This window comes from Cornus florida, unplaced genomic scaffold (genome assembly GCF_030987335.1).
Source record: "Cornus florida cultivar Cherokee Brave unplaced genomic scaffold, ASM3098733v1 CherokeeBrave_3.0.0_Hap2_Chr05, whole genome shotgun sequence".
In the NCBI taxonomy this organism is placed as follows: Eukaryota; Viridiplantae; Streptophyta; class Magnoliopsida; order Cornales; family Cornaceae; genus Cornus; species Cornus florida.
The window spans coordinates 19,723,930-19,750,700 of NW_026775575.1; the positions used below are offsets into that span (position 1 = coordinate 19,723,930).

Sequence of the window (26,771 nt, forward strand, 5' to 3'; positions counted from 1 at the left end):
GAAAAAAAAATAAATAAATAAAAACCGGCATTCCCCACATATACATATCGGTAAAAAAAAAAAATACCACCCCACACACACATATACATATCGGTAAAAAAAAAAAAAAAAAAAAAAACCCACCCCACAAAAACACACACACACACAGGAAAAAAAAAAAAAAAACCAAGAAGAAGAAGAAAGTAGGGTAAATTACAGCAATACCTTATTCTATTTTTTGGACAATGACACCCTGACACCCCTTGAGACGAGACCTAACAATTATGAATTGACTTTATTACCCTTTGGTATAAAATTGACATTTTAATTAACTTAAATATTCTTGAATCAAACCTAACCCAAACCCGAACAAGTCTTTCGCACTTTCTCTTTGTATGTATGTATGTATATATATGTCTGTACACACTAGAGATACCGCCGCCGCCACACCTCAGCATCCGCTGCCGCCGCATCATCATCACACCTCAATTGCCGCAACCGCCGCCGTATCATCATCATCATCAATATCCTTATATGTGCACATCACCACCCCCAGTTCTCTGCCTAATTCACACCGACAACCTCTCAACATCATCGTCACACCTCTATCATCGTCGGCCAAGCAAGCAAAGTTTGAGAGACACAAATAGATGTAAGTTTGACAATGTGTATATATATATATATAGAAAGCTGAAAAGAATAATTTGGTCATTTAATTATTTTGACAATTTATAATTAAAATTAATAAAATAGTGAAGGGTAAAGTGGACTTTTCACATGTGTTTAAGGCTATGTTGGAATTGTAAATTTTGTAAGTGGGTATCATTGTCCAAAAATAGGGTAACTTGTATTTTTGTCAAACCCCAGGAGTGTTGTTGTACTTTACCCAAAAAAGTATATGCATACCAATCAGGTAAAGTACAATTACACCCCTGAAATTTGTCATAATATACTCATATACAAATTGACCTATTTTTGGACAATAACACCACAGAATTTGATAAAGTTAACAAAAACATCATGTTGAATTGACTTTATTACTCTTTTAACACATCAAATTATCAATTTAAGCATACAACAAATTTTGATTGACTTAAATACTCTTGGATCAAATATGTTTAAATTGGTTGTCGCAACCCATCTAAAAAATCCAATTTTTCTCTCTTCTCACTCTCTTCTTCTATTTCCCCTCTCAAACCCTAACCCAAACAAGTCACCATTACTCTACTATTGACATGGTATAACTAAACAAGTCACCATTACTCTACTATTGACATGGTATAAGAGTGAAATCAAACAAAGCCACCACTGCTCTCCACCCCTAATGTAACGGGTGGGCGCTTGCCCATTTACCTAAAAGCTCGAACTGTTAGGTAAGGCTGCATACCCACCCATTTATACCCATGTCACTTCCTATCCGGATCCGATGTGGGACAAGTTTCCCCTTGTAACATTCTCCCCCACCCGAACTCGCAATGCCCTCGTTGCGGTTGGGCCACCCTGCCTACCCGGGTGGACTCACCCGGACGCCTTACGGGCCGGGCGCTTGGCGTGGCACCGGATCAAGGACTGGGTTTGGCTCTGATACCAATTGTCACAGGGCTAAATTACACCACGAATTTTTGCCTCTGTAATGGCACTTGGGGCCACCAAGTCTCAGCCAACACAACAACACAATACACACAGTATAGAAAATGTAAAGAAGGCACACACAGTTACAGGGACAAGCCCCAACCTTTGCTCATATTAAACATATTACAAAGGAACATGAGTTCGTACAAGGAACAACCAAGGCTCACACCCTCTTCTCTGTTCCCTCTACAAAGCCCACCTTAGCATTATATAGGCCACTCTCAAAACCGCCCATAACTGCCCACTAAGATGATGGATGACACCCACATCCACCTAGGGTCGTGCTGGCACCCTCTAAATGAGCCAGCACTATAATGTAGTTGACAAGCCCAACTGCTAGACTTGTTGGCATGTTCTGCTCATGCCACATAACCACAAGAAGTTAGATTCTGCATAGTGGAGGAAACCACCCTTAACCGCCTGTGTGTTGGTCCTTTCAGAATTGTGCCACATGTTTGGGAGGTTACTCAGCACTCCCCCACTTCCCATGATGAGTGGGAAGTACTAGTAACTTCCCCCAACTAACCGAGCCCACTAAGCCACCACCTCTTGTAACCGCAAGCCATGACTTTGTGTTATCCATGCTCTAGCCACATCTGAGTCAACCTTGTGAACCTAGCCCAAGTCCACCAATCTGCACCCACATACATATGTCTCTGAGTGCACGGCGTGCCAAGCCATGCACGCCCGTGCGCACGCTCGGATGCACACCAAAGTGCACGCCGGTGCACACACTAGTGCCCTTCTTCGCGCGCCATGTTTGAACCCTCATGCGCCCGTGGCTATACGCCCACCTGGACGCCCATGTGCACGCCGAGCTAGACGCTCGCACACACTAGGTTGGACGCCTACCCGCGCGCCCACCTGCACGCCCGCACGTGCGCCGCTGCACCCCAGCGCGCGTGTCGGTGCACACTTGTTTGCCCTTCAATATCTTGGATGCTCCCCACTTGTGCAACCATCTTGGAGTGGTGCAACACGTGCCCATGCACGTTGGCTAAGCCCTCTAAGCAAGCCATGCCATAGCCCAACCGATGCGCTCAACAGACCCCCCCTAATATAGTCTTAAGGAAATCCAGCACTCTGACAGGAGTAAACATCACCCATGCTTAAGGAGTCATAATGGCCTTTCAGACCTTTCCCGACATCCAAATTGAGTGCCGTCTGCGCCAACCAGCTTCTATGGACTCAAGGTATCTCCCATAAAGATCCCGAGTCAAAACTCCAAGTTTCACTTTTCGCCATATTTACGAAAGTGCCACTGGGCACCCCCAGTGCACGCCGAGCATCCTTTTAAGCATCTTGTGTGCACGCTGAGCATCTTATGCACACTGACAACCCACTGAGCATTCTCATGGCTGTCTAACCAAAGCCAAAGTATTCCCAAGACATGGCATGGCCTTGAAATGCCCATGTCTTCCCTTGGACAACCGTCAAGGGGCTAACAAACTTGTCCCACGTCGGATCCGGATGGGAAGTGATATGGGTATAAATGGGTGGGTATGCAGCCTTACCTAACAGTTCGAGCTTTTGGGTAAATGGGCAAGCGCCCACCCGTTACAGTTGGTATCAGAGCCCCGTTGTACGATGGCTGGAGGTAATACTCGTGAAAGAGTTTCCCATTTGGAAGAGTTCGTGGGTTTTCCTACAGAAACAGAGGTACAAGATGGTGCAGAGAGCCTTGTTGTTCGAATTGAAAACTTGGCTTCTGAAGTGGAGATCTTGAAGACTGATCCTGATGGGTTTGGTGACTTCATGCAGGCCACCAAAGAGCAATTGACCCGTATCTCTGAAGATGTTGAGTCATTGACTGACGTCTTTAAGAAGAACCTGAAAGACCTTGAAGATGAAGTGTCCTTGGTGAAGAGGGCCATTCATGGGAGTTCCAGAGGCGGTGGTGATCCTCTTTCACAGAAGATCAAGGTGCCGGATCCCAAGTCTTTCAGTGGTACCCGAAATGCCAAAGAGTTGGAGAATTTCCTATGGGACATGGAGCAGTACTTTAAGGCTGCTCGGATCCCTGATGGCGAGAAGGTGACCATTACAAGCATGTATCTGTCTGGTGATGCAAAGCTATGGTGGCGCACACGGATAGAGGATGATGCTTCTGCGGGTAGGCCTCGGATTGAAGTTTGGGAGACCCTCAAGAAGGAATTGAAGGACCAGTTCTTGCCTCAGAACACTGCATGGATTACAAGGGAATCTCTGAAGAAATTGAAGCACACAGGTACCGTTCGTGACTATGTGAAGGACTTTAGTTCCTTGATGCTGGACATTCGAAATATGTCAGAGGAGGACAAGCTGTTCAATTTCATGTCCGGATTGCAACCATGGGCTCAGGCAGAACTCCGTAGGCAAGGTGTGAGGGACCTTCCTACTGCCATGAAAGCGGCAGATTGTCTTGTGGATTTCAAGATGACTGGGTCTACTACACAAGACAAGAATAAGTCCAAGGAGGGGAAGAAAGACAAAGGCCAGTCCTTCAGGTTCAAGGACAAAAAGAAGGACAAGAATTAAAAGAAGGATAAAGGCGGTGGCTTTGTCAAGGCCAAGGCAGATTATAACAACAAAAGGAGTAGTAGTGGGACTAAGCCCAACTACGGTTGTTTCATCTGCAATGGTCCCCATCGTGTTAGGGACTGTCCCAAGAGGGAGAAGCTGAGTGCTATTGTCGCTGATTCAAAAAGAGACTCAGACTCGGAATCTGGTCCAACCCGAGTTAATCCTCTGCAAATGCTGAATGCTCTTACTGAAGAACAGTCCATGGAGTTGAAAGGGCTCATATTCATTCAGGTGACACTGAACGGCAAGGAAGTTTTGGCAATGGTGGACACGGGGGCCACTCATAACTTCATTGCGCAGAGGGAAGTAAGTAACTTTAATTTAAAGTTAATTCCACATGCTAATAAGATGAAAGCTGTGAATTCTGAAGCCAAGCCTGTTTTAGGTATGGCCACCACTTCTATGAAAGTTGGTTGTTGGGAGGGCGTAATTAGTCTTATGGCTGTTCCCTTAGATGATTTTGATCTAATTCTTGGAATTGAGTTCCTTACGAAAGCCAGAGTGGTAGTTGTGCCATATTTGGGAGGAGTTTTTATTTGGGACAGGAGTTGTCCATGTTTTATTCCATCAGTGGCTCTTTATGGGCACTAAAAGAAGGAAGATCGTAAATATGGTTGCATCGAAATAATCTCTGCATTGCAAGTGAAAACAGGTTTGAAGAGGGGAGACTCTACCTTTCTTGCAGCTATGATAGAGATCAAACCGAACCAGCTTGTTGAAGTTCCGGATTCTGTTGCTGAAATTCTAGAGGAATTTGCAGAAATGATGCCACCAGAACTACCCAAGCAATTGCCCCCTCGACGTGCTGTTGATCACAAGATAGAGTTGGAGCCGGGTGCAAGGGCTCCTGCTCAGGCCCCATACCGGATGGCGCCTTCAGAACTAGCTGAACTGCGTAGACAGTTGGATGAGTTGCTGGAGTCTAGCTATATTCAACCATCCAAGGCACCGTATGGCGCGCCAGTGTTGTTCCAGAAGAAGCAGGATGGCTCAATGCGGATGTGTGTGGATTATAGGGCTCTGAATAAGGTGACTGTAAAGAACAAGTACCCAGTGCCCAATGCCGCAGATTTATTTGACAGGTTGTCAAGGGCATCCTATTTTACTAAGCTGGATTTACGTGCAGGCTACTGGCAGGTGCATATAGCAGAAGGAGATGAACCCAAAACTGCATGTGTAACTCGTTATGGGTCTTATGAATTTCTTGTAATGCCGTTTGGGCTAACTAATGCCCCGGCAACCTTCTGCAACTTAATGAATAATGTGTTTTATGACTACATCGATCGCTTTGTTGTTATTTATTTGGATGACATTGTAGTCTATAGTGAGTCATTAAAAGATCACTTAAAACACTTGAGATTGGTTTTCTCAAAACTGAAGGAGTTTCAGTTATTTGTCAAAAAGGAGAAGTGTGAGTTTTGTCGCCAAGAAGTGATGTTTTTGGGGCATTGGATCAGTAAGGGCCATGTCAGAATAGATGAGAGAAAGGTGAAAGCCATCCTTGATTGGTCTGCACCTACCAAAGTGACAGAGTTAAGATCTTTTCTAGGGTTGGCAAACTACTACAGAAAGTTTATAAAGGGGTATTCCAAGAAGGTTAGTCCTTTAACGGACTTACTGAAGAAGGACAAACAGTGGGTTTGGTCTGAGGAGTGCCAGAATGCTTTTGAGATGCTTAAGCAGGCAGTGTCTACAGAACCGGTCTTGAGACTGCCTGACTTTGGTTTGCCATTTGAAGTGCATACTGATGCCTCTGATAGAGCAATTGGTGGGGTTCTAGTCCAAGAAGGACACCCATGTGCCTTTGAAAGCAGGAAGCTTAAGGATGCTGAACAGAGGTATACAACTCACGAGAAGGAGATGACTGCAGTGATACATTGTCTTGACACATGGAAGCACTATCTGTTGGGTACTAAGTTTATAGTGGTGACTGATAATGTGGCCAATACCTACTTCAAGACACAAAAAAAGCTTACTCCAAAGCAAGCTCGTTGGCAAGAGTTTCTTGGGGAGTTCAATTTTGTGTGGGTTCACAGACCTGGAAAGCAGAATCAGGTTGCTGATGCCTTGAGTAGGAAAGAAGTGCAGGAGTATGTGGCGTCGTTAACAACGGTGTATACTGATTTCCTTGACAGAATCAAAGAGCAATCTCAGTCCGACAATGCCTATCAGAAACTAAAGCAACAGGTTACTGATGGTGAAGTCAGAAAGTACTGGATTGAAGATAATCTACTCTACGCCAGAGGAGGTAGATTATATGTTCCTGTTGGAGGTTTGAGACGGGAACTAATGCGGGAAATGCATGATCCTCAGTGGGCTGGACATCCAGGGGTGGATAGAATGCTGGCGTTGATATCCAGATCATATTACTGGCCCAAGATGGAGGATGACATAGAGTTATATGTCAAGACTTGCTTGGTCTGTCAGAAAGACAAGCATGAGAGGAAGAAGGAGGCAGGGCTACTGCAACCTTTGCCCATACCAGAGCGTCCATGGCAATCAGTTTCAATGGACTTCATTTCTGGTTTTCCCAAGGTGGAAGGTATGAGATCTATTTTTGTGGTTGTAGATAGATTTTCTAAGTATGCAATTTTTATTGCTGCACCACATGCATGCCCAGCGGAAGTTGCTGCTGGTTTATTTCATAAGTTTGTGGTGAAATATTTTGGCTTGCCCGAGGATATTGTTAGTGATCGTGACACCAGATTTACGGGAAGGTTCTGGACAGTGCTATTTGGCTTGATGGGTTCTGAACTGAAGTTCTCCACAGCAAACCATCCTCAGACTGACGGACAGACTGAGAGGATGAACCAGTTATTGGAAGAATATCTGAGGCACTATGTCACTGCAAGTCAGAAAAATTGGCTGGAGTTGCTAGACACTGCACAATTCTCTTATAATTTGCACAGGTCTTCAGCAACAGGAATGAGTCCCTTTGAGTTGGCAGCAGGGCAACAACCTCGCACACCACAGGAGGTGGCAGTGCAGAGGACTGGTGGAAGATGCCCTGCAGCATACCGATATGCCCGTTCCATGCAAGAGATGGTGGAGGAGGCACAGGACAGCCTTGCCAAGGCTGCGAGAAGGATGAAAAAGTATGCAGATAAAGGGAGAAGGCCATTAGAGTTCCAAGTGGGAGACAAGGTTCTGTTGAAGTTGACTCCACAGATTTGGAAGAAGATAAACAGCAAGACTGTTCACAGAGGGCTGATTCAGAAGTATGATGGTCCATTTGAAGTTGTGAAGAAAGTGGGGAATGTTGCTTACAGATTACAGTTACCTGAGAGACTGAAGGTCCATCCTACTTTTCATGTGAGTTTCCTCAAGCCTTTTTATGAGGACACTGCAGATACATCAAGACAGCAGGCTAAGAGAGCCCCACCTGTTATTCGGTTGCAGTTTAACAAGGAGGTGGAGAAGATTTTGTCTCACCGGACCTAGGGTCAGAGTAAGAAAAATCGCAGAACTGATTACTTGGTGCAATGGAAAGGATGCAGTGAAGCAGAGGCGAGTTGGGAAAGGGATGTGACATTATGGCAGTTTAAGAAACAGGTAAGGGAGTACTTGGACAAGTCGACGAGGGCGTCGACTTCTTCTGGTGGGGGTGGTTTGTTAGCCCCTTAACGGTTGTCCAAGGGAAGCATTTCAAGGCCATGCCATGTCTTGGGAATACTTTGGCTTTGGTTAGACAGCCATGAGAATGCTCAGTGGGTTGTCAGCGTGCACAAGATGCTCAACGTGCACACAAGATGCTTAAAAGGATGCTCGGCGTGCACTGGGGGTGCCCAGTGGCACTTTCGTAAATATGGCAAAAAGTGAAACTTGGAGTTTTGACTCGGGATCTTTATGGGAGATACCTTGAGTCCATAGAAGTTGGTTGGCGCAGACGGCACTCAATTTGGATGTCGGGAAAGGTCTGAAAGTCCATTATGACTCCTCAAGCATGGGTGATGTTTACTCCTGTCAGAGTGCTGGATTTCCTTAAGACTATATTAGGGGGGGTCTGTTGAGCGCATCGGTTGGGCTATGGCATGGCTTGCTTAGAGGGCTTAGCCAACGTCCATGGGCACGTGTTGCACCACTCCAACATAGTTGCACAAGTGGGGAGCATCCAAGATATTGAAGGGCAAACAAGTGTGCACCGACACGCGCGCTGGGGTGCAGCGGCGCACGTGCGGGCGTGCAGGTGGGCGCGTGGGTAGGCGTCCAACCTAGTGTGTGCGAGCGTCTAGCTCGGCGTGCACATGGGCGTCCAGGTGGGCGTATAGCCACGGGCGCATGAGGGTTCAAACATGGCGCGCGAAGAAAGGCACTAGTGTGTGCACCGGCGTACACTTTGGTGTGCATCCGAGCGTGCGCACGGGCGTGCATGGCTTGGCACGCCGTGCACTCAGAGACATATGTATGTGGGTGCAGATTGGTGGACTTGGGCTAGGTTCACAAGGTTGACTCAGATGTGACTAGAGCATGGATAACACAAAGTCATGGCTTGCGGTTACAAGAGGTGGTGGCTTAGTGGGCTCGGTTGGTTGGGGGAAGTTACTAGCACTTCCCACTCATCATGGGAAGTGGGGTAGTGCTGAGTAACCTCCCAAACATGTGGCACAATTCTGAAAGGACCAACACACAGGCGGTTAAGGGTGGTTTCCTCCACTATGCAGAATCTAACTTCTTGTGGTTATGTGGCATGAGCAGAACATGCCAACAAGTCTAGCAGTTGGGCTTGTCAACTGCATTATAGTGCTGGCTCATTTAGAGGGTGCCAGCACGACCCTAGGTGGATGGGGGTGTCATCCATCATCTTAGTGGGCAGTTATGGGCGGTTTTGAGAGTGGCCTATATAATGCTAAGGTGGGCTTTGTAGAGGGAACAGAGAAGAGGGTGTGAGCCTTGGTTGTTCCTTGTACGAACTCATGTTCCTTTGTAATATGTTTAATATGAGCAAAGGTTGGGGCTTGTCCCCGTAACTGTGTGTGCCTTCTTTACATTTTCTATACAGTGTAAATTGTGTTGTTGTGTTGGCTGAGACTTGGTGGCCCCAAGTGCCATTGCAGAGGCAAAAATTCGTGGTGTAATTTAGCCCTGTGACACCTAGTCAATACACGCACAAACATATATATATATATATATATATATATATATATATATATATATAACCACATCACCAACAGCATAACCACATCACCAACAGCATAACCACATCACAATCACCCCCAAATGCAAGGCGGCGGCATAAAGTCAGTTCGATGGACTCCCCACCATGTAGCGCCACCAAATTGGACATCGCCTAGATCTATTTCGCCGTCGACCACGTCCAACACAATCCAATGAGTAGGTGTTCGAAAGCAGTGATGGCGCACTGATCTGGCTCCGTCGACGTTAACATTATTGACGGCGAGAATGAACCGAGCAGTGAGACACAACGATGACCATCATCCGTGTCGCGTTGGGGTAGATCAACGCCACCGCGACCAATCTCAAATCACTGCAAATTTCTCCAATGGCCGCCGCCGAACGCAGAACTTGTTCCCCAAATCCTTGCAAAGCCGGTGCGGGTCATCTTCTTCACCGCTGATAATTTTAAACCCAGTTTAGTGCCAACTTCTTTCCATCCATAGCCTGTTCGTATCAACTCCGACCTGATGCCATCGTTGCGAGTCTTGACACAAAGACGAAGTTGAGAACAATCTGCAAATCCATGTCGTACGCCTCTTAGACGGCCGTCTAATGGTTCAGTATGACAAGTTTAACCCACTTTGGCTCCTAATGACGATTTGGGTGGGAATCAATTCAGACGCATCAAATCAAGTGGGGAATCAATTAAGATGTATCGAATCAAATCTCACGCTTTGGGCGAAGGCTGTGGTGGTGTCGGTGCCGCCTCCGCTGCGGCCACCGTCGAAGTCGTACTAGACAATCTTGGGGGTATATATATATATATGAAGGTGATGGTGTTTGGTGGTGGGTTTGAGAAGCCATGGGTTTGGTGGTGGTGGTAGTGGTGGTTATTGGTCTATTGTGGTGGTGGTGGTGGTAGTGGTGGTGTAACGAGGTTAGAGAGAGGTGAGGTGTAACAAGGGTATACTCGGGGTAAAAGTGATATTTAAGAGTTTTAATATTTTATAATTTAAATCAATAAAGGTTGAAGGGTAATTTTGACATTTTACATCTTTTAAGGGGTTGTGTGGATCGAATTTTTGATAAAAGAGTGTCATTATTCAAAAATAGGCCAAATGAAAAGTGAAAGAAAGTAGAGGAAAGAAAAAGAAAATCAAGTTTTCATCGCAAGAAAAAATTTCAAGAAAGTTGTGAAAAAAATATTGTTTTGTGAGTTTGGAAAGAATAAAAGTGAAAAGAAAATGATTGTAATTTTCAAAATTACCCTTTTAATTATAAGATTATTTTGTACTTTTTTGAGACACTATCATATCTCTAGAATTATGAAAACAAAATTAAAAATTCAAGTTTGAAGATGAAACAATGAACATTAATATAGTATTTATCTTCTGATGTTAGATAATTAGATATATGTGATCATAGGTGCAAGTTGAACTAATAAAAAAATTTGATTTGAAAAATCTTAAGGATAAAAGGTTGAAGTTAATATATATACTTTTAGTCATAAATAAATAAATAAAAACTAGAGTTTAATTGAAATAAAGTACTTGAAACTAAATTAGTTTGGTATATTAGGTACATCTAATATACGTAAATTTAAAACTAAATGAGTTAAAGTTAAAACTAAATGACATCTAATATACGTAAATTTAAAACTAAATGAGTTAAAGTTAAAACTAAATGAATTTGGTACGTCTAGTATACTTGAGTAGTTAAGTCATAAAGTCACAATAAATCTATATATAAAAATATATATGTATGAATTAAATTATAATTTCAAAACTTGTATACGCATAGACATAACTTATAATTTTTCAACCAACACTCTACTACTAAATACTCAAATTTATATATATATATATATATATATATATATATATATATCACCCTCAATCATTATTAATTATGGATGAAAAAAAATATAATAAAATTTAATTTTACATGCGCATATAAAACTATATACAATTAAATTAATAATTTATAAAAGAAGGAAACGTACTTGTTAGAGAAGTTTGCGGAGAAAGTGAGGAGTGTGACATGGATATAATAGGAAACTAAGATATGAAGGCATCATTTTCACAAGAAAGTAAAAATTTTCAAGTGTTTTATGTTAGGAAAATTTGAGGAAAATTAAACAGTTGTAAAAAAATTACTTTTGTCTTTCACGTTAACTAAACTCTTAACAAATTTAAATATATATTTTTTATTTTTTTCTTTTTTATTTACTCCAATCTAATGAAATAAACTCCAAGACAAATTTAAAAGGTGTTATTGTATTTTACTCATTTATTTATTAATTATATTTTATATATACTCGTAGTAGTTAGAGAAAAGAGAAATGACACTTACCGCCGCGTTGTATTGATAAAATGATCAAAGACTTGTCAAATGTCCAAAAAAAATTGCGTAGTTAACGACACTAGTGGTATTAGATAAAATGCTCACACCGACAACAGACGCGTGTGAACACAAAAAGTCCAGTAAAGAAAAAAGAAAAAAAAAGAAAAGAAAAAGAAGGTAAATAATCACAAAATGTTGAAGAGTGCTAATTGTGGTAGGTTGCGCTACTTTTATTTCTTTCATGCCGTTAAAATTGGTTAGTTTTTAAATGTATTAATTATTTGAATTTATTATTTTATGAAACTCTACAAATATTATTATTTTTTTAAGATAAAAATACTCTTTTAAATTATATAACATTTTATCTTCTCATCTTTTAAATATGAGGATATGTGCGTGTGTGTGTGTAATTAGTGTTATGTGAATGGATTTTAAAAAGAGAAAAAAATATATAGATAGGATAATCCATTTAAGAAGAGATTGATGGATTCTGCTTTTTGTTTTTTCATATATATATATATATAGATATATATATATATATGTTTCTTTTTGTTTTTATTTTTACAACTATCCTTGTATAAATGGATTTTTTTTTTAAAAAAAAAGAAAGAAAAGAAAAGGAAATAATTTATTCACCAAAGATACTATCTTTGTATAAATGGATTTATTATTTTTTTAAAAAAAAAAAAGGAAAGAAAAGAAAAGAAAAGAAAAGGAAATAATTTATTCACCAAAGATAGTTGTCAAAAGAAATATATATATATATATAACTAATTTTGTATTTTTTTAAAAATCTCATAATCTATCTTGTATATGGAATCTTTTTTTTTTTTTTTTTTTTTTTTTTTTCAGAATCCATCTCTTGTGAATGGATTATCCTATCTAATTTTTTTTTTTCCGTTATAATCCTTACACACACGCCCGCGCGCACAACCGCGTATGTAACTATTAAAAGAAGAGAGAAGAAAGATTAGATAATTTAAAAAAGTAATGTTTACATAACCCTATAAAAATAAAAATTCAAATAATCAATGCATTTAAAATTAACCAATCACTGTAAAAGGACCATCATTTGCGCTTGATTGGCACTAATGATTTAGGACTATAAAAAGACAATCATTTGCGCTTGATGGGCACTAATGATTTATCACTCAAAATATATGCTTGAGCGCACTTCTTGTTATACACGATGGTCAAAACATTTTATGAATAATACAGTCAAAAGTGATACATTAATTTAATAATTTTTCATATTTTAGCATTGAAGTAAAACGTATTATAGCAATAAATATTAAATACATTTTTGGGAATAATGGTCAAAAATATTTTTACTTTTAAAAATCATGTAACAAAAAGATGTTACCACATATTTTTTAATTATTATTCAAAACTCTTATTTTATTTCTGATTAAAAAGGCCCTAACTAATTTTGTTGGTTGGTTAATTTGGTCACCATTTGTGTTAATGAAATGGATGGACTGCAGGGAAGTGTAAGCGTGAAAAGGGGTCCTTTACACATGATATAAAGGTTACTTTATTTGAAGAAAAAAATGAAAAATGAAAAAGTGATTTGAGCTCGTGTTGAAATGATAAGGGACCACGTGACAGCCTAACAGGGACACGTGGCTGGTCACGTGAATTTTGTTATGTTCGTTGGACGCATGCCCCAATAGCATGACTGCAAACGATTCCTTTCAATTGTTATCATTAAAGTTGAAAGGACTAAAAATAGAAAATTTCAAAAAAAATAAAATAAAATAAATCCATAATTCATTTACCAATATATATATATATTATATCCATAATTAACCTGTACGTATAGTCCAATGATTAAAGACTAACGAGTATATTGGGCCAACGTTAAAGGTCCTTGTAAAATTACCATCAAGATAAGTTAATTCATGCCAAATTTACTATAGTCATTATTATTGATAAATCAAAACTAAACTGAGTTCATCTCTGAATCAAATGTATACAACCCGTTTGATTCTATTTATGATTCAAAAGGAAAGCAATTCAAAAAAATCCAATTCATTGACTACGTTTAAATTTCTCAAAAAAAAAAAAAAAAAAAAAAAAAACAGTTTTAAAAAAACTATATGTTTTAAAAGTTTCTAAAAATTGCTTTCTGAATTAAAAACCAAACCAAACACAACCATAGTTTCATCAACTTTGTCTCTACAGAAACTTGAAACCCCAACCTACTACTTTGGAAGGTGAAGAAGTGCCAACTACCTTCAGCCTTAGGTTTTTTAAAAACTGCTTTCTGAATGAAAAATCAAACCAGACACGACCATGGTTTCATCAACTTACTTTCTCTCCACGGAACCTTCTACTTTGGAAGGTGAAGTACCAACTACGCTACAGCTACAGCTACAGCCTTCGATGATAGTTCAAACAGATCATTAATCAACATTCGTATATGACAGGAAAATCAATACAATAGAGCTAGAACACATGCCAAGGCCGGAAACTGCACACAACATCAGCAGAACAGTTGCATATTCATTAGTGTAGAGGTCAATCTCAGCTATAGCTTTGATAGCAGAACCCCAAAAACCAGTACAAACTACCTAAAGAATACAGAAAAGAAAAAAGGAAAAATAAAAAGAAATTGTAGAAAACTTATAACATTATCATGATTACCCATCTCTACAAAAATATCACATCTGGCCTTAAATATAAGGAGGAACAAGCACTGACTATAAAGAAGACACTAAACTAACTTTTACTTGTACCCTTTTCCTAAAATCTTTTTTTTTTTCCCCCACTATCCATACAATTAAATCGCATTCATATTTTAAGTTTCGACGTTCTTCTTCTTGCATTTACAAACAGAAAGATGAACAAAAGGAGAGAGACGATTGAAAAGGCAAACCAAAAAACTGTTTCAGAATTGGCACCATATGCTTTGTTGAACATGCTCTCCTTCCTCTCCTGCAATTATCATTTTTAACAAAGCAGGTCATTACAAATACCATGCTGCTGCTTAAGACACTGAGCAAACAGTTCTAAAGTTTTGAAGACGTATATACCTAAGACAAGCTTAAAAGAATGTGCCATAAGGCTAATACAAATAGCCCTATTAAAGATGTATTTCAAGTTTTAACTTGCTATGTTACCTCACTCAAGCTATAGAAAATTATTAGTCAGTTATAGCCCCGATAACTCATGTAGCAAATGCTAGGCAATCCTCCATGTGAAAGCAATGCAATAATTATAATTCGTGTTGCAAAACGAAAAGTTAAAAAATCAGCACATATTGAAAACTTGAAAAGGTTAGAAGTTCCACAAGTTGATGATATATGAGACTAATGCAGATAATTTGATCAAACCATTGTGGTCCATGCGTAAGGCACCAAACACTCTAGAGAGAGGCAGAGAGGGAGAGGTGATGTGCAAGACACTCGTGCAAACTAATAAGGATTTGTCATTCCTTTATGAACTACTAACCACTCTTGCAAAGGAGAGAAGGAAACTGCTCAGCCAAAGACAAAATAGTAGGGGCAAATCTTGGACAAACATAATAACTATGACGAGCCTTGATAAATAGAACATTTGCTACATATTGGGCATTATCTCAAGTATCCTAACACATTCCTTGATTTGAAGCCAATAGAAACTTCAATTATCACGAACCTCACATTAATTCATACACTTATCGTCTACTTAAACCAAACATCCAAGAATATTGCATGTTATAAAGTTTGTTATCGGGTGTGATGTGTCATTAAAGATAAGTAACACAGAATTGTATAACATGCAAAAAAACAGTGAAGTCACAGGAAATCTGAATTCTTGAAAAATATGGCCACTTACTGCATCAACTAACTTCTGCACCATATGTTTATGTTGCTTTGAGAAGATTTCCTGTGCATACTTATAGAGCTCCACATCTAGGCTGTTAAGTGATTTAATCTCCTGGAGAACCACTTCAGGAACCTGGAGACGTGCCTGTAAAATTTAGAAGTTCATATGGTTAGTGAGAGAGAACAGTACAGTTTCAATTTGGCAACAATAAAGATCAGCTGTTGTCCAGAACTGTCACAGCTCCAGTCAAACTGACTTTCTAACCGAAGGACATTCCTTCCCTTGATTTTTCCCTGTCCAACTCAAATCCAAACTGTCAAGTGAAACAGTAATTTTATCTGGAGCAGAATTCTAGAAGGCCTAAGGCAAGTCCTTTAACCTCACCATATCAAGGCTACGGTTTTGTTTTATATAAATTTTTAAAATTAACAAAAATAAAAAGTAATTATATGTAAATGTAAGAAACACTAGCTAGTTATTTTCAGTAGCAAAATAATAGCATTAAAAGGAAGAAAAGTGCACAAAGTGCATAAAGCGAAGTAATATATATATACATTTATTAGACCATTACACAACACTGGTCCTACCAATTTGGGGTGCTAGGAAGAGAGGAGTGTTTATATGCCTAACCTTCTTATTTATCTGCAGGAAATGACTATCCCAGACATCAAACCATGGCCCAATGCTTGGCAGCCTAATCATGTTGAAATGTAATTGAATATATATATATATATATACACACACACATGAAAAAGGAATCTAGAGAAGATAGTTGATGAAAATATATATTAAAAAAAAAAGATTTTAACACATTTTAATTTCTATAATTGACCTAATACAAAGAACAATAACCCAAAGCAGAAAGGCTTCTTTCTCCATGGTCAAATGACAAAAATGCTAGTTTCCTCCACAGTCAAATGAGAAAGAAGCTAGTTTCTTCTACAGTCAAATGAGAGAAACCTTACTTACCTCTTTATTGCTTCCTTCCATTAGACAATCGAGATCTCAACTCAAGTTGTTTTAGTTCTTTTTGTTGCATGGTCAACCAACTCTCGCTTATATTATTCAATAATTGAATTGGATTGAGAAAAGAATTCAATTCATACAAGGCAATATTTATGCAAGCCTAATCTTAAAGGGGTACAGGAATGAGAACCAAGGGTTTTTCTTCAGCTTCATGTCATTTTAGAGCACAACTGCTTTAAAATTCCTTAATCGAGGGCATTTGGGCTGGTTTAACCATCCATTCCTCCAAAGTGAAGTATCTACATGAGGGTTTTGTTAAATAAGATGGCCCTACTTTTGAGGGGACTAATACAAACTGTAAAGAGGCATGAGATATCCATAGCCTAGTGCTTTGTTCACCTTTGGTCACGAACGCTATACCAGGCTTCCATTTGTAATTAGGGTTTGAGGGTCATTTCATTAAAACCATTTCCCCAACAATATTGTTGAGGGAAAGAAGTGAAAGCCGAAATCGAATAAGCGATTCCATTAAGCATTGATGACGACTTCATCAATTATTCTGTCGCTCTGATGCAATGGTTCAAAAGCAAAGAGAATCACAAAGAATTAGAAAGAAAAATCAGAGAGCTGAAGGCAGTTTTTGAGCAAGGCATTAAATATCAGATAACATATGGATGAATGATCCGTAAGCTTTGATGACTCTACCAGTGATGAATTTGCCAATAATTCCTTCAAATTTATTATAAATGATGGCAGTGATGGGTACTCGAAGCATGATAAATAGACTTGTTCTAATTTTGATTTAGAACCAGAAAGAAAGAAGGGGATGAGAATGAGAAGATGAGGTGAGGCTAGACGAAGGAGGTGACAAGACAGATCGAAGGAGGTATAGGCGAGAGAGACCTAGAGATTGAGAAAAGCAAGACAGGGATAAAGAGATACCGAGGGATTGAGAAAAGCAAGACAGGAAGAGTTTGCAGACTCACGATAATAATTCAATAATTCAAAGCTGAATGTCTGATTATATATGAGCCTTTATATAGGAAAATACTAACCAAACGCTAATAAACCCCTAAAACATGAAAATACCCAAATAAACTTAAAATTCAAACATTACCAAAAATAACACAAACAAATATAAAACCTAATTACATCAAATCCCTAATTTCATCTATATGTGTCCCTTCTCCTAAAGTAGAGGCGGGAACACATGCGGCTCATCCATGAAAATCATAATTAGTTCTCCATTACTACTTCAAAGTCACAGGTGGTGATGCCAGCATTGAACCGTTGACGAATTTATTACTACCTTTCTTCCTTCATCAATATATTGGCTCAAAAACAAAAGAGAACTCATGAAGAATAAGAGTGAAAATTCAGAGAGCATTAGGCAGCTTTCCAGTGAGCCATTCAGATTTTGATTGACTGACAGAATAGTGATTGTGTGAGGAAAATGGCAACGTGCGCACAGAAAAAGAGAGGGAAATGGAGAAACTCAAGCAGAAAATTTTATCGGGACAGAAACAAAAATTTTGTATTTATTTATTATGATAAGTAATGAAATGATATCATTAAAGAGTGCTAACAGCAGTGCACCACAAATGCACACGAAGTCCAGAAAAGCTGGAACATACACAAAAGGCAACAAGATCCCGAAATCCCCTATCCAGTACAACAAGACCGAACTTTCTAACAAACCCCAAGAAATTTACAAGAGAAGGCTTCACCTTCCCAGTCTGCTACCAGCATAGAACCCCCAAAAAGTGTCCATCAAACTATGGAGTGGGCTCTCTACCCCTTTGAGAAAACACCAATTCCCTCCCAAAATTCACCACATCAAGTGAAGGGGTTAACATTTCCTTTCTTCATCAACCTCCTGATTTAACCACTTCACAAACCAAAAAAAAATAATAATTCTGCCACTGTGTTGGGGTAGTCCCAAGAAATCCTGAATCAACAGTCAACATCAAGGACCACATCTCCTTAGTCACCACATTGAACAAGATGATGGTTCATCGATTCCCATGCCTCTACACGTAGAACTCTATTTAGTAAGATCCTTCCTTTCTTTTTTAAGTTATCAATCGTAAGAATTTTTCATCAAGCTGCTGTCTATAAAAAGAATCTCACCTAGAAGGGAACCTTAGAGGCTCATTACCTTTCCAAATAAAGCAACTCCATGAAGCCCCAATCAGCACTCCATAACCTAAAATCTACCAGACTTGGAAGGAACCCATCTCATGTCATCCTCCACTCTTCTCGAACCATGCAATTTATATGATGCGTGAAACAGCTCCAAACAAAGCAGCTGTATGAAGTCCCAATCAACAACCCCTTAACCTCAAATCTGCCAGACTTGGAAGGGCCCCATCTCACCTTGTCCTCCCCTCTTGTCGAATAATATAACGCCTGAAACAGCTCCACGACATCTACCTCCCGCATGTTGTAACTTTATCCGAATCTCACACCCAAACCATGCCTCATCAATGAGACAACACCACTACGGTAATCTGCCACCAAACATCCTTAGAGAGAGAGAGAGTGAGAGCGAGCTTTGGTCCGTTGCTCAACAGAAGTTGCAGTGATGTTTCAGAGGACTGTGACTCGTCGAATAAGCCGGATTATCAAAGGAATTCATTTAGGATAAAACACCCTGGCAAAAGATGGACCAAAAAGCAAAAACAGAAATGGGTGGCTTGCAAGGACAGAGACCTCGAACCTGGCATGTATCCTACTTCCCACTTTCGGAGCTCTCTTTCTGCTCCTCCTTCTAATCCTTCTTCTTCAGGTTGACGGATTGGAAGGTGGGGAGGACAGTGTTGTTGATTGGATGTCGTGTGTAGGGGAGGAGGAGATGGAGGATGGGGTAGGAGAGGTGTTGTGGGATAAACAGTGTGGGGCTTTGGATATGATTGTGTGGGCCGAGGAGGGACATCCAAATTTAGGGGTGGTTGAACCCTTGACTGTGGTGAGACCAGAAAGTGTGGTGACTGATGGTGTTAGACAGGATTGTGTTGATGAAGGAAAGGAGTGGGTGAATGATCATATTGATGTTGTTAGTGCACATTTGGCGGTTTCCTTCAATAGTAATTGGAACCACGCATTGGCAATCCTTTACGCAATGGTGGAGGGGAGAGAAGGGGAGATGAAGAAGTCTAGGAAGGGGGGTCGTAGAAAGAGGAATGCACCCCTTTGGAAAGGGGAGAGGGAATTGAGAAATCTTTTCTATGACGTTAATTATGATACTAACGTCGGAGGGGTGTTGGAGAGGGGTAGGGGGGTGATGGAGGGGTGCTGGATACTGTTTCCTCATAAAGCTACGACTTATTTCGTGGAATGTCCGGGGCCTCAATGACCTGGACAAGAGGAAGGTTGTGAAGTTGGCAATGAGAAAATGTGGTTTGTTTGCAAGAAACGAAGATTTTTGTGATGACGGATAGGGCGGTTATGAGTCTTTAAGGCTATAGGTTTGTTGAATAGGAGGTGTTGGATGCTACAGGCCTCTCGAGGTATTCTTATCATGTGGGATAGGAGATGGATGGCAAGGGTGGAGGTGCGGAGAGGGAGATTCTTCATCTCGTGTGCCTTGGTGATGGAGGAGGATGGTTTTAATTGGGCATTGTCGGGTGTTAATAGGCCGATGGAGGATAATGAGAGGGGTGCTGTGGGATGAGCTTGGTGCTGTGAAAGAGACGTGGTTCTTCCTTGGTGTGTTGTCGGGGACTTCAACGTGGTTAGGTCGTCTTCTGAGAGGTCTACAAGCGGTATATGGTCTTTGGCTATGTTTTAGTTTTTGGAGTTCATTGATGGTCATCATCTTATTGATCTTCCTTTAGAGGGCACTGCTTTTACGTGGTCCAGCGGGAGGGACTCGCCCACTTTCTCACGCTTGGATAGATTCTTGATCTCTGGTGAGTGGAAGGAGAAGTTCTCAGATGTGGTTTAGGCTGCTTTGGCTAGGGTGACTTTTGATCATATTCCGTTGGTTTTGGACTGTGGAGGTTTGAGGCCTCGGTGCACTCCTTTCAGATTTGAGAACATGTGGCTGAGAATGGATGATTTCAAGGAAAGGTGCAGGGTTAGTGGGAGGAAGCCTCAGTGGAGGGTACTCAAGAGTTTCATTTTGGCTGGGAAGCTTTGCTTTCTTAAGACAGAGTTTAAAAGATGGAATAAGGAGGTCTTTGGGAACTTGGAGTGGAGAAAGAACAGGGCTTTTGCTGAGATCCGGGGATTGCTCAGTTGGAAGAGGGGGGGTGGTATCATTAACTCCCAGCGGGATAAGAGAGCAGGTTATCAGGCGGAGGTTGCAGAGATTGTTGTAATGGAGGAGATTTCGTAGCGCCAAAAATCCCAAGCTCTTTGGCTTAAGGAAGGAGACTGTAATACGAAGTTTTTTCACAGACTTGCCAATGCCCATAGAAGGGGCAATCACATTGGGAGGATTCATGTGGACGGAGTGGAGTTGTGTACGGAGGAGGAGGTGCATAGGGGGATTGCTTCTTTTTACCAGAGGCTCTACTTTGAGCCGTTACAGTGGAGACCTCATCTTGATGGCCTTCACTTTGACTCTATTTCTTCGATTATTAGGGATGGCTTGGAATATCCTTTTTCGGAGGAGGAAGTATTGAGGGAACTGAAGAGTTGCAACAATGATAAGCCTCTGGGTCCGAATGGATTTACTATGAGATTTTTGTTAGAAAGCTGGGAGGCGATGAGATATGAGGTGATCGGTACCTTTTTTGAGTTCCATTCTAATGGGAGGTTCGAAAAGTCGTTGAATGCATCTTTCATTGCTCTCATTCCTAAGAAAGGAGTTGTGTCCGATGTTATGGACTTTAGATCAATAAGTTTATTGGGTTGCATTTATAAGCTTATTGCTAAAGTTCTCGCCTTGAGATTGAGGGAGGTTCTAGACAGTGTCATCTCAGAGTCTCAAAATGCATTTGTTGGGGGAAGGAAAATTCTGGATTCCGTTCTTATTGGCAACGAATATGTGGATTTTAGGTTAAGGAGCGATTTTCCAGGAGTTCTGTGCAAGCTCGATATTGAGAAAGTTACGCTCATGTTAATTGGAGTTTCTTGTTATATTTGTTGGGGAGGATGGATTTTGGGGAGAGATGGAGGAAGTGGATCGAGACTTGTATTTCTTCTGTTAAATTCTCTATTCTGGTGAATGGGTCCCCATCCGGCTTTTTTGGAAGCTCTCAAGGGTTGAGACAAGGGTATCCCCTTTCTCCTTTCTTCTTTCTTATTGTTATGGAGGCCCTTAGCAGATTGATGAGGAGAGCAATGGAGTTGGGTTTTATCAGGGGATTCAGGATGGGCTCAGATTTAGGGCAGCAGATGGATATCTCTCATTTACTTTTTGCGAACGATACTTTGGTTTTCTGTGACGCGGATGAGTCCCAACTCCGATATTTAAGATGCGTACTGGTCTGCTTTCAGGCTGTGTCAGGGTTGAAAGTTAAAATGGGTAAAAGTGTGCTTGTCCCTGTGGGGGAGGTTTCGGAGGTGACTTCGCTTATGACGGTTCTAGGATGTGGGATGAGTTCCTTTCCGATTACTTATCTGGGTTTTCCTTTGGGTGCTTCAGCCAGGATGGTGGATGTTTGGGATTCAGTGATTCAACGTTTCGAGAATAGATTGGCCAAATGGAAGAAGGATTATCTTTCGAAGGGTGGGAAAGTCACTTTGATAAAAAGCACCTTGTCTAGTCTCCCAACATACTTCCTATCCCTCTTTCAGATTCCGTGCACTGTTGCTGAGAGACTGGAGAATCTCCAACGGAATTTTCTTTAGGATGGAAGGGGTGAGTAGTTCAAGTATCATCTTGTCAGGTGGGAACATGTTTGCAGGACGTTTCAAATGGGCAGTCATGGTCTTAGGTCTTAGGAGGATGATCCCCTTTAATAGGGTGTTTCTTGGGAAGTGGTCATGGAGATTTGGTAATGAGAGACATCGCTTATGGAGGAGGGTTATAGCGTGTCGCTTTGGGGAGGAGACTCAGGAGAGAAGAGGTCATCCAGGCCGATTAGATCTGTTGCTGGCGTGGGAGTGGAAATTTATTCGCAAGGGTTGGGACTAATTGTCTAACCATATTAGGTTCAAAGTTCGGGAGGGCAGGGACCAGGGATGTTCGGTATGTTCGGTTCTGGGAGGATTATTGGTGTGGGGATTGCCCTTTGTCTCGGTTGTTTCCAAGACTTTTTAGGATTGCCGCGGTTAGACATGCTATGGTAGTGGACTGTTATCGGCTTGATAACAGAAGGCTTACGTGGGATGTGCGTTTTCGGCGTTCTTTCCAGGATTGGGAACTTGAGGATGTCCTTGGCCTTTTGGATCTTTTGCATAGACAACATGTGAATGGCAGAGGGTCTGACTCCTTGGTTTGGATGCCTTGTCCTCAGGGGCGGTTTGATGTCCATTCTTTATTCCTTTGTCTTGCCAGTTTTCATGGCTCCAGTTTTCCGTGGAAGACGGTTTGGCATTCGAAGGCTCCTCTCAGGGTGGCATTTTTTGTTTGGACTGCGGCTTTAGGTAAGATTCTGACTCTGAACAATTTGAGAAAGAAAAGACAGATCACAGTCAACTGGTGTTGTATGTATAAGAATGATAGAGTGTCTGTGGATCACCTTCTTTTGCATTGTCCTATGACTTACGATTCCTGGAGTTTTATTTTTGATCTTTTTGGCATCCATTGGGTTATGCCTCGGTCTTCAAGGGAATTGATTGACATTTGGAGGGGCCAAAGGGTGGGGGCCAAGCTCGTGTCTGTTGGAGGGTGACCCCCCTTTGTGTTTGGTGGAGCATCTAGAAAGAGCGAAACAAAAGATCTTTTGATGGGGAGGAAACCTCTATTGGGGCGCTAAAATTTGTTATTATTAGTTCTCTTTTTAGTTAGGTGATGGGGAGAAATTATATATTGAGATTGTGGACTTTTTGGGTTCTTTGGGTCCATAGGGCTTTTGTTTGGTTTCTTGTATATCTCTTGGGATGTGTTCCCCTTTTAAACGCTTTCTAATACATTTTATTTATCAAGAAAGAGAGAGAGAGAGAGAGAGAGAGCCCTTGTAAAAAAGATTCTGTGGTTCGAAAGAAAGTGTACACATTGCTGATTTCAAATATGTAATATCCCATTGTATCACAAATGAGAATGCAATGCATGTTATATTACCACATGAACCTACTCGACTAAGCCAACTTGGAAAACAACTTAAAATTAGTAGACTTTTTTATTTTTATTTATTCCCCTTTAATTAAGAGAAAGGTTGAACGTTTTCAAATACACTTGGCATTGAAACAAGAAATTTCTCTCTTTACAATTCCATCAGTGTTTATAAAACATTCCATTTGTTAAATTTGGGAGTTCTAAGGCCTTTCTTTGCCTATATTGCAAGATCTAAAATCTCACTTTACAATGTCATGAATCTGTTTTTATGTTCTTTTCTTCATGCTTTCTTACATGTTAAAAGAACCCATTGGATGTGAGCTCTGAGGTGATATATGAATGCTTGGAATGCTTGACCATTAAAGATGGACTTTAGATGGTCGCCCACATAATAGCTTTTGGTTTTCCTGGTTGACATAAAAAATGGCTGGAAAGCACAAAAGGAGGAGATGATCCCCACATATGGTACTCTTTCATAGCGGACTTAGTTGGTTTCTTTTAGATAGTTCATAATAAACGAGAGAAAGTTGGATATAAACAGTTTTCAACTACATCTGTGAATTTGTGATCTAAAATTTAATGAGATGACACTAGTTCAATTTATTCTCTAACCTCTACTCTTTAATGTTACATATGATGAGTGTATAACTGTCTCCTTGACACTTCAAATTTTTAATTGTATACAGTTTTGTGTTTCATTCTCTTTTTTGACAAGTACATATGTATTGAAAAACGTTCAAAAGGGGAACGCATCCCACAAAACAACAAGCCCTAATAGGGCCTTTAAACTCTCAAAGAGTCCACAAAATCAACAATCTCATCCATGGATTTACAATTTGTCCCAAGAACCCAACAAAAAAGAGTATTAATAATGGAGAATTTCAGCTCGCCAATAGGGGTCTCCTTTCCTTCAAAAGATCGCTTATTTCTTTCGAGCCATAAGCACCACCAAACACAAAAAGGCGTAACCCTCCAGAAGTCGTGAGCTTGGGCCCCCACTATACAACCTCTGGAAGACCTGGGCATAGCCCACTGAACCCCAAACAAAGTCAACATCAAAGTCCAACAGTCCCAAGCAACTGGGCAATGCAAAAGAAGATGATCACTTGTTTCCTCATTTCTCAAACACATGCAACAACAATTGACCACAACATGTCTCCTCCTCTTAAGATTTTCCTCATGTCTCCTCCTCTTAACAACAATTGACCACACGTCTCCTCCCAAAATCGAATCCTGCTACCATCCTTAAAACCGGTTTTGTGCATAACTCAGAATATTTATATAAAAAACCTACGTATATCTTACAACGAATGACTCCCAAAATTTATAATGCAGCACGTTGGTTGACCAGCATTTTGTATCACCTCCCCACACCCAAAAATAGAAACGCGGGGGGGGGGGGGGGGGGGGGGGGGGGGGGGGGGTGGGGGTGGGGTGGTGGTTGGGACACACACACAAAGACAAACACACACAAATAATTACAAAGAAATAACATGGAGACTTGTTTGCCTGGTTGGACTAACCAGATAAGGGACACGGGAAAGTCTTTCTCCTCATTTGGTTATGCCATTTCGGGTGTCCTTGAATTCATTTGAGCACTTCTCTTTCTACATAATTCGGGAATTTGAATGCATTCTGTTCATATTTATATAAAAAGGTCATCTACAGAACTAGTAATTTAGGGTGGTAATATGCACAATAAAGTTGAAGACTTAGCATATGACCGGTATCTATGCAAGTCTTACCAAGAAATACTTGCCTTCTGGTTTCCAAATTACAAACAGGAACTATAGGTGTGATCATCCAGGCAAATGCAAGACAAATTTACTAAAACCAAAGCATAAACACTTCGCATTCACTTAGGGGTATGATCCTTGTTTTATGGAATTCTGGATCACCTTAATCTCGTGATTTGACAGACTTAATGATTACATTTTCGGGAGTTGTGTTGTTTTCTTTTGCCAAACAATTGAAACAAACTTCACATATTGGTCTCGTTGGTTTGGGGTCTTTGGACCAAATAGCAATTAAGGACCTCTACAGAACCCTCTCCCACTCTACTCAAGAAAGGGAAACGAATCATGGACCAAATATTCACAAATCATTTGCCTCAGGTACCTTCATATTTCCTCCATCAAATCTTCATCTAAGGGCGAAAATCATTTCATAGTAAGAGTTGCTATCTCCATATTATTAACCCATACAAGATTACCACCTCTTTAGCCAAATTAACATGTTTTAAACTGAAGAAGATCAAGAGGAATACAAGTGCAAAGACAAACAATGATCAATAGAAGGAGCAAAGTGCAAACACACACGATGATGAAGGTGAAATAGAATACTCGGATAGTCCTATAGCATACCTCCTTCGTAAAGTTTGTTGGGGAGATTCTCTTCAAAGAAGATGTACGCCGTTGTGATTGGGCCTTTCGTAAGGTAGAAATACATGTCCCATAAGCTTCCATAAGTTTTTCCACGGTCATCTGATGTGGTAGTAGAGGGGATCTCAGTCACTTTTTCCGAAGGAAATGATAAAATCACAATAATGATATATAAGGTCAGATTTACAGCACTAAGCGGGCATACATTTCCATTTGTTCCTTCACTTTCATTTGAAGGCATTTTCTCTGCCTTTGGGCCTGAGCTAGTACTCTGTAATGTCCTCAGGAAAAATGAAGCATTAATAATGCAACTTGGTTTGAATACCAAGGATTTCATTTTATTGTATAACAAGAAGTTACCAATTTTTACCAGATGATCATTAGTATCAGACTCGGAATCTGGAAACGAAGAGCTTTGTTCTGCAATATGAGTAGAGCATTTTTTAGAAAACTTTAATGTAATGCAAGTGATTTCATATAAACGGAAATTGATTTACATGTTTATATAAATAAACTTTAATGGAAATTGATTAACCACAAATTTTATTAATATATACCGGCAAATTTGAAAAATTTTCCAATTCCCAAAATTATATATGTACATATACAAAACGATACAGTTGCAATAGAAGAGAAGAAAAAAATTTCTAACACAATTGCTGACATTGTAGGTGAGCAATTTGCGAACTTCAAAATTTCAAAAACTGAAAATTTGAAGATCAGAAATTTACAACCTATATATGTGGGTGTGGGTGTACACGCACAAGCCATGTAAACATTTCCAATGGAACAGAAGCAAATATAATCCAAAATTG

General features: G+C 40.4%; 1 protein-coding gene across 1 annotated transcript in view; it reads right to left on the bottom strand.

Moving 5' to 3' along the window:
* Window positions 1-14,116: 14,116 nt before the first annotated feature.
* LOC132306170 (protein-tyrosine sulfotransferase) overlaps window positions 14,117-26,771 on the bottom strand; it is a 31,756-nt gene continuing 19,101 nt past the window's right edge. The window contains exons 9-13 of the mRNA XM_059803449.1: window positions 26,327-26,376; window positions 26,162-26,227; window positions 25,939-26,058; window positions 15,451-15,585; window positions 14,117-14,568 (exon numbers count right to left, since the gene is read on the bottom strand). Coding sequence (XP_059659432.1) covers window positions 14,425-14,568; window positions 15,451-15,585; window positions 25,939-26,058; window positions 26,162-26,227; window positions 26,327-26,376 — 515 coding nt within the window. The 3' untranslated portion in view covers window positions 14,117-14,424. The remainder of the gene's footprint in view (window positions 14,569-15,450; window positions 15,586-25,938; window positions 26,059-26,161; window positions 26,228-26,326; window positions 26,377-26,771) is intronic.